At 42.7% G+C, this 9,229-nt stretch overlaps 2 protein-coding genes across 2 annotated transcripts; both read right to left on the reverse strand.

The window, feature by feature from the left end:
* Window positions 1–174: 174 nt before the first annotated feature.
* On the reverse strand, window positions 175–1,068 carry LOC125766867 (uncharacterized). Its single transcript, XM_049432926.1, has one exon. It carries the CDS (start codon window positions 1,066–1,068, stop codon window positions 175–177), a length of 894 nt encoding a protein of 297 aa, XP_049288883.1.
* Window positions 1,069–2,998: 1,930 nt separating this feature from the next.
* LOC125768538 (uncharacterized) lies at window positions 2,999–8,583 on the reverse strand. Its single transcript, XM_049436335.1, has 2 exons — window positions 6,298–8,583; window positions 2,999–4,345 (listed from the first exon to the last, which is right to left on the reverse strand). Exons 1-2 carry the CDS (start codon window positions 6,298–6,300, stop codon window positions 3,476–3,478), a joined length of 873 nt encoding a protein of 290 aa, XP_049292292.1. The 5' UTR covers window positions 6,301–8,583; the 3' UTR covers window positions 2,999–3,475.
* Between the last annotated feature and the right edge of the window lie 646 nt (window positions 8,584–9,229).

Genomic DNA, 9,229 nt, shown 5'->3' on the forward strand with positions numbered 1-9,229 from the left:
GTTGCCATCTCTACCAGCTGTCAGAATCGAAATCTGTGTGTGAGTGTGTCATCAAGCGTGCAAATACTAGCGTCCCAAGTAACTTAATACTAAAACAATTCAACAATTCCATGGTCATCCTGTAGTAGTCTTTATTGTTTTGTGCCACCGGTATTTGCATTTGAGAGAATTATTCTAGATTAGCTGGAACAAATTCTTTCTTGACAGCAAATACGAAACGTCCTTCTTCGGTGGTGGCAGATAATCTATCGGTGGTGTCACTGGTCGCGGTGGCAGGTACTCGTTCGTTGGGGGACAAGTTGCCTGTGCCGGCAGATAAGCTCGATCGGGTGTGCAAGGTTCCGTAATGGTCGTAACCACGGGTACGGTTTGCGTACGGGTAACAGTAGTCAGCACCGGTGTGGCCGTCGTCTTGGTAACGGTGAGTGTTTGCGTTTCGGTGAAGTACTCATAAACGGGCGTTGGTTCAACCACGGTCGAGGTAACGGTGTTCGTGCGGGTCAGCGTGTTGGTACGGGTCGATGTAATCCTTTCGGTCACGGTATCTGTCACCACGACCGGTGGCTGTGTTGTGGTCACCGTACGCACCGTCGTTGTTGGTACGATCTTCGTCGAGGTGGCCGTTTTGGTTTGTGTGATCGTGTTGGTTCGCGTTTCCGTTTCTCGCTCCGTTTCGGTAAAGAAAGCCGTTTCCGTTAGGCGCGAGGTAACGGTGTTGGTACGGGTAGCCGTTCTAGTCGAAGTGACCGGTGGCAACGTTTCCGTGACAACGTCCGTAACTACCTTCGTGGAGAAAGCGGTACTACGACTAGTGACTACAGTCGTCGTAGGGACTATCTGCGTCCGGTACTCAGTAGACGTACGGAAATCCGTCTTGGTGATGATGGTTGGAACGGTAACTGTACTCGTCTTTGGGAAGCAAGGTTCCGGCAAACCACAGGACGGTTTCGGATAACGATACCCATCATCAGCAGGTGTAGTGTAGGTATATCCGTCAAAACGTGGATTAGCTTCAACTTCCGCATGAAGCAACACCACCAAACTCACTGCCAACACTAACAATCGCATTATTGCACAAATTAAACACACTTAAACAATAGAAGACACCCGTTTAGTCCAGAACTGGTAAGGTACTTTAGGTGAAATCGACTAGATCTTCGAATCCGTATTCTACAACCAAAGTTCTTGTTGCTTCAAATTTCGCTCAACACTCCGGCTCACTGGGCGGAACTACTCATCGCACTTTGTCACTACTCGCAACCGTACTGTCACCGTTTCGCATCAGAACGTTCAGTTTTATACGAGGCTGCCGGATGACACGAGAACCTGTCCTACCGTTGCCGGATGGGAGAACATCCTTTCCTTTTGTGGTTACGTCCACGATTCGTGCCGTCGGGGCGTGTGTGTTATATAAAACCGAATCTCACCCGAATGCGCGTTCCGACGAATGATTCCGCGCGCCATCGGATATTCGGATGCTGCTCGGATGCGCGGGCACACGAGAGATCGTATCACCCTAGAGGAGAGGTTTTTGGGGTTTTGAAGCTGAACTAGTTTAGCAGTGCGAAGGCATGATCTGAAAAGCCTTGACGTTATGGATTATTAGCGTTAGCGTCCTAATGAGCGTCATTCTGTCTGTAGCCGTTGAAGGAAAGGTTTTATCTTGGGCTTAGTCCCACCCACTGAAGTCGCGGGACGTACCTGGGGTTAGGTTGGCGCAGGAAAGCGTAACGGATCAACATGATCTTCTTCTGTCGATCAAACAAACGCAACCTCGCAATTTGTTCGGCATCGCCTTCCTACTCCCCGTAAAATGCATACGATATCGATGAAAACTTGATCTCTCAGAAAGTGAATCTGATGGCATGGAGTGGAACGGCAGGCTGTGATTTAACCGAACACCATAGAAACAATGTTAGGCAGCTATTTGATAGGTTACAGATGATCTTCAGAGAAGATGATCGCATGATCAGCGTGGGTTTTGTTTTTGCTAAGCGGTGTCAACTTACATACTAATTCTGGTGTGGAGCGAGTTCTAGGAGAGCAACATTGTTTCTAGACTAAGAACGTTCTAAACTTCTTCCCCAAGGTTTTAAAACGATGAAGAATATATCAAAACTAATCTGCAATTTGGTGAAGATCTGGATGGGAGCAGCGGGATATCCCTCCCTCGCAGATTATCTAAATTTACAATCTGATTGTTTCGGCTGTTTTCTTTTAGCCTTACGCTCCTGTCAGCCTGTTCCAGGATCCGGTTTTTGGAATTTCCATCCAGACTTCGGAATAAACGTGTGAGAGGTAGACCCAACGAAAGTGTCGCTTTTTTTCCCCAAACCACCAGAATCACTCTTCTGTATCAGTGGAACATCTGAGATACACCGGGACGTATCAGCATCTTCAAGCTCGATCTTGGAAGATGTTTTATTTTTGGCAGCTTTTTCCCTTCAAAAACTTGGCGTTGGAGTCAGATCATTCAAACAGCGTGAGGACGTGCTGAAACCGGGAAGTGAAACAAATGCAAATTCTTCCGTTGGGCGTTGGTGTGCGCAAGATGTTATCGTACTGTGCTGTGGGCAGAACGGTGGTGCGAAATCTGTTCTGATTCGTTCCCAACGGTCATTGACGTTTCCCAAAGGGGGGATATTTTCGTGCGCTTTTGATTTTTTCTCTTTTTTTTAACAAATTATTCTTCTATCGAGCTTCTTGCGCGTTTTGGGATGTATCGTTAGCAGTCTGCTGATTCCAGACCAGTTTCATGGCCAGATGGCATTTCGGACTTCACTCCACATAAACAAAAAAAAACTTCCCAAATCCACTCCTAATTGCCATTGGGATATTAAGAGGCTTCGCAACGGATCATTAAATGTGGTATCGAATTGTTCAAATGAGCCACAGCTTGAACAGGGGTACGAATTCCGGGGAAAAAGAGTTACCCATTGAGTGGTAGCTCAAATGCAACGTTAAATTGCATTTGTAAGGAAGATAAGGCGCAAAAAAAGAACTTTTTCTGCGCGATTCGTCACTAAAAGGTAAAGCGTTCTCGCTTCTGAAGCTACCATCATCGCATCATAAGTTATTTAAGCTTACACCTTGTGCTGTATGTTCTCGTTCTGACACAAATCTGGGCTTGGCCACATTTAAATCTGAATTTAGATGAAGCAAACAACGTGCCTAGTGGAGCGCATATTTTTAGCTTACTGGTTTTTGTTGCTCATTTTTATTGCCCACCAAACAGAAACACATTTTGTATAATATAAATAGTATTAGTGTATTTACGAAAAGGGTAACATTGTTTGGACTCATTCTTCATGCACTGTTTTCGTGGGGTTTCCATCCCACACAAAAAGAAAACAGATGATGAAAATCATTTATTCCTATGTAGCATTATACCTTACCACCTTTCTTCCCCTTATATGCCATTATCACAACAATCTTTATTTCGATAGCTTTCCCGCCTCGGAGGACAATTCCTCCGTCAGTTGTTTGAGCAGGAACCGCTCGAAAGATTAAACTTGCAGAGCAACCAGTTCATCAACGCAGCCGGTGGTTTTCCCTCCGATACGCCATTTCGATCGATGTAGATGATGTTGATGGCCGGTTTGGATGGTTCCTCACCCGAGATCACTTCGTTCGATTCGATCCTCTCACTGGACAGTGCTTCCAGACGCGATGGATTGCCCACGGTGGCACGCTTGATCGGTCCCGACTGCTGCTGAACGAAGGTGGATATGAACGCACCCTGATCGCCAGTTGATTCCGACTGTCGCACTATGGTTGATACGCCCGCCCCGTTTGTCTGGGGTGTTGCCACAGGACGCTGTGGCAGATACTCCTTGGCAGGTGGATCCACCGGCAGGTACGTATTTGGTGGTGGAGTCGGTGGTGGCAGGTAGGTGTTCGGTTGACAGTATGTCGTAGTAAGCAGGGACGTGACGGTTGTCGGTTGAATTTCGGTCGTCGTCGACAAAATGAAGTCCGTCGAGGTGAGGGTAACGTACAGGGTGGAAGTGTCCGTTTGTGTCTGCACTACCGGTGGCAATGTCACGTAGGACGTCTCGAAACGAGTGCTTGTAAGGGGTGGAAGTGTTTCGGTTTGCGTAATAAACGAAGTGGACACGATCGTTTGATAATCGGTGAGGGTACTGGTACTCGGAAGCACCAGTGGACACTGGGGAGTTGTGTAGGTGTAGCCTTCATTAAAAGTTTTCGAAGGTTTTGGGTAGTCGTATCCGGTGAATGGAGCTGGTGTAGTCGGTTTTGGATAGTTATAGCCATTATACCCTCCCGATTGTCCTGCGGCCGAAACTGCTGTGCTAATGGCAACCAGGATGAGCAGTGTTATAGTCTGGAAGGAATAAAGATGCTTTCAGTTGTGTCCTTGAAAAAGAAATCGTTGGAATTTTAAACAGTTCTAGATAAAACTACGTGACATTTAAACTGTCCCTTCATGCTAGTGAAAAGTGAAACGATAACAAATTACATCTACGGGAACAGTATCACCAGGCTATGCTAATGTGGAAATAAAAACGATCCCATAAAGAAAAGATACCTTTTAAGCTATCCCTAAACAGCAGCATCATCCGTCTATCTACAATCAGTCCCTTAGCGAACCGATACTCTCCCGGAGTATCGCAACCAGTTTTAGGGAGATGGAATGTAATTTGCAATTCAAAATGTCTGTAAAGACGGAGGGCAACCGTATCTGTAGAAGAATTTTACACACAAGTGCGAAAGCATAATTTGTGAGATTTTCCAAACGCTTAAGAAACCTGTCCATTACCATTACCATGAAAGCTTTCCGAAAAAAGCGTTCGATTGATGAAAGCATCTTGGGTTTGATGAAATTTTATGACTTTGCGGCATCTTTGAAACAAACCCAACCGGAACGTAATGCGTCAAGAATACAACGCACCATCGCGGAAGACGGGCTTTTGCATTTCGTAAAACACTTGCCACATTTCTTTAGCAAAATGTACAGGTACGCAAACACATACGCATCACTCATTAATCTTTCCACCGTTAAGGTTAGCAAACGTAGAACGATCATCATCCATCACGATGACCGTTAGTGTCGTCAGTTTCGGTGAGGAACGATCCGTCAATCGTTTCAGCGAGTGGTTTACCATGTGTGCCAGAGAAGTCAAACAGATGGGGGGCTTTAAAATCGTTCGATTTGAGAATGTTTTAATTTGGTGAACTGAATGGCACGAAATGAAGCTTTTTTCATGAAATAGTATGACTTTTGTGTATACTCTGGTTCAATATTGCTCTTAGATACTTAATGTCAGAATCTCAAAAGTCTCAAGAATTAATTTTAAGTTACAAAACATTGATCCAACTTTCTTAATCGCTTTTTAAACTCTATTTCTAACTTTAACCAGCTGTACGTAAAACTTAATTTCAATGTAATTTATCGCCTTATATCTTCGTCTACCAATTCGAGCTTATTTGTCTCTGTCATCACATTAGTTGTGATTAGTCCAATGAAATATGTCTCTATCATCTGTAGATAGAGAAAGATTTCAACAGATGATTTTCCTTAATTTGAACAGAAGTTAGTAATGTATGCTAGAATGTACCTCGAGGAAAATGTCTTCCATTTTAAAGTATACAGTAATAGCCTAGCGTAAGAAATTTTGAACACACAAGAGTAATTTATTTGTTATTTTTTATGGTCTTCATTTTTTAATGAATTCATAGGTATCTTTTCAAACTTTGCTCTTTTTTATCAATTATATAGAATTTTTATCCCGAATTTGTAACGAGTTGGAGACACACATATGAGGTCAATAATTAATTTACTAAAATCAATCTAAGTCAATCTGGGAACGTTTTGTTGGATGATAAAAAGTGTTCGGTTTAATACACTACAGCTGTATACACTAGCCTTCTGATTCTGGATCGAACTCCTCCTGCACGTAGGCTACGGTTATATGCCCCCTAGTAAGACAATGTATTGCGAGCACTAAGTCGTCACACAAAAAAAAACTGAAAACCGAAAAACTATCACAAAATGATCGGATTGTGTTTGACATCTCTGGAATAGTACAAAGATTGTGGGATTCGCCTCTACAGCTTTATCCAACCAACAGACTAACATCGCTTTCCTTTTTTCTTTCCAAATGTTTCTTTATCACTTTCAATTCCATATGCATCACTTAGAACTAGGGAAGACCTTAAATTGTTTGTTTCGTTCTTAAGCACTTTATTACAAATAGAACAAGAATACTACTATCAAACGGTATTGCTAACATTTCTAAACGATTTTCCACTAACTAATGCCACAATTTTATTTACCATTTTCGTATTGTTTGAAGCAAAACTGCACCCTTTAACTTATCACTCGAAAGGCAAACAAATGTCCTGTACACTACTCTGTTTGCCACTATTACAGAGCTTCACAGACGAAATCTCAGCACGGTACCAGTAACACAATAACAACGTGTTTGATGCTTGCAAACTTTTAAACGTCTTGAACACGAATATCAAGAACCGAGAGCATCGACCGGGTTGTCCGGTTGTCTACCAACTGAGCTGGCCAACGTGTGCCCCGGTTGGTTTTAATCATTGCGCGTTGACCACCATCAAACAACCAGCCAGCCAGTCGGCCAGTTCGCTGGTTTGATAGAGTGGTACCTTTTGGTGCAATGCCACAAAATATGTGCGAATCAGTTCAGTCTGTCTTTTTCTGTTTTGTTTTTGTACCCTCAGTGGTACGAGTACCGGGTGTGCAGTCCGGGTGAAGGGGCAAGCTGGCCATTGGCAGTCGGGCGTGAAATCTTCTGACCACTCTCGTTCACTCCCTAGGGTGAATTGGGGGAGAAGGAAAAGCTTTGCCCCCGACCGTATGGTGGGTTCATCGTGTGGTGCAGCAAAATTTCCACCAACCCTACACAAGACTTCTAATATTTCGATTTTATTACCTATTGTTTTTTTGCTTCTTCTTCCAAAAGCCAACAAGTAGTGCCTCTTCTACCATGGGCTATGGTCTTGTGGGTGACTTTTTTGTTGGATTAGATAAAGAAGGGAAGGGGTTTCAAATATGAACAAATAGATTATTAAATTTGTTATCTACACAAACGCTTAAAGTTGTTTTAAAGCAAAAAACAAAAACCAAGTCATCCATGCTTAGTTCATCTTACTCAAATCCAAATAGTTGTTTTATTCGCCCACCTCTTGGAAGTACTTTTAGTTCAATTATCGTGTGATTTATTGGTCATAATTGCGATTGAAGTTGGTGTTGCCGTCTGACAGCTTAATACGATGATTCAACGCCAACGACTTGGGATAATTTTGCGTTTATTAAACACTCTTAGAACGCTTCAAACATAGAAGTGGAGTTGTAACAAATGTCGCGATAAAGTCAAAATAGGTTAAATGTAGCAAGTTCAAGCTTGAGGAAAAACTATTTCTACAACACCCAACCCTCGTTAAATGGTTGTGAAAATGTCTTTCGGTTTTCTGTCAACACATTTGCAACTTGAAAGAGTTTCCCGCTCACGGTGATTTAAATTCACCGATAAGATTTCCTTTCACAGTCTCACCCATCATGAAAGTGCGGTCAAGTACATAGGACCACTCGAAAGAGTAAAGATCTGTAAAAACGAAGAGGAATTAATATACTTCATCGGACAGATTTGTGGGATAATAATTATCGTGGGATGTAATTCCTGCATGGCCCACTGACCTTGGACGCTAATGGAATCAATTTGACCGCCCTGTCCGGCATTTACTCGTCTGCCGGGTGATGTTTGGTTGCTTCCTTGCGATGACGATGTCGTGCACTGGACGTCGTCGAACCGAATCCAAACACCCAGAACGGATGCGGTACATTAATCATGGGGCGTTTTTTACGTTTTATTTCAATAAGAACAAAATGGATTGAATGTTCCTTCCCGATCTTCAACCGCCGCAGGTACAAGGTGTCATCAGTTCAACATGGGTTTGGTTTTTTTTTTGCTGACCATCGGCACCAAGGAGGAGCACACATTTTAACGTCGGTTGGTGTTCTTTTCCGCACATTAAAGTGATTATTTTATTACACCGGGAAAGCTTATCCTCCTGTGGGGCGTTTTTTTTTGGTGGGAAGAGATGCACCATTTTCAGTTTTATGCTCAATAAAAATACTAATTTTACAAAACCGCCTCCGTTGCAAATCTCCGGGATGGGTTGGTTGTTTATCGTTGCAATAGAGGGATGGCACTTAAACTGCGCACTACAAACAAGGCTTATTCATATTCATGTGTCCATGTTGAAATAATAAGCTGCGAAACAGCTTCTTTTTTTTGCTTGCTTGATTGCTTGCCGGTGAATTTTTCACTTCCTGCTGAACAAAGCATCAATCAAATGGTGAAGAGGACATGTATCGTTAATAGTAGTACCAGTACCCAGGTTTTGCACTTTTGTACACCTCCAATTCATGATTTTTTGGAAATGTGCTGCAAAACAAGTTGTGTGTACGAAGAATAGCATTTTCTGATAAAGAAAGACTTATACTCAATCATAAGCGACGAACCTTCTTTCTAATGTCCAAAAAAAAGTCGCAGCGCTGCACATATTTTGTTCTACATTTAAATTGTCCCACTGTTGAGATGGAATTGGTTTCTTCCTCGACACGGTCACCGAGTACCCATCGTTGACCTGAAACGGCCTACTCCATAAATCAACGCAAATGTTTGCCAAATATATGCTGACGGTCGATGTCGGTTGGGTTGGTTCAGTTTCGTTAGAAGGTGAGAAAATGGCAGCTTTAGAAACCTGTGTGTCCTCCCCTTTTTTTCCAGGGGATGGAGATTTTCCACGTCTTTACAAAATTATGCTTGAAATATACTAGAGCTACAGTTTGCACTCTTTATTGTGTGTATTTAATTTTTGGGTTTCTTGTTGTTAGACCACTGCTGGACCATTTTGGAGTGCTTTGCCAATCCTCAACCGTTTCCAAGCACAAATCTTCCACTAGACGATACAATCAACATCCGAGCTCAAAGTAAAGGAAAGAGAAGGCAGTAGCTAGCGCATAATGATTAAAACTTGACGTTCGAGCGTGATAACGATCGACAGAAAAGTAGGAAGACGGTAAGTATAATGTCGATCGAGACGGTTTATAATATTATTCGAAGGTGTTATTAATTATTAATTAGATGAGAGATTTTATTCATTGTTATTGCAGAAGGGTTTTAGCTTAGCAAAGAGAATGATAATGTGATAAGGCACATAAATATTGATATTT

This window comes from Anopheles funestus, chromosome 3RL (assembly GCF_943734845.2).
Source record: "Anopheles funestus chromosome 3RL, idAnoFuneDA-416_04, whole genome shotgun sequence".
NCBI lineage: Eukaryota > Metazoa > Arthropoda > Insecta > Diptera > Culicidae > Anopheles > Anopheles funestus.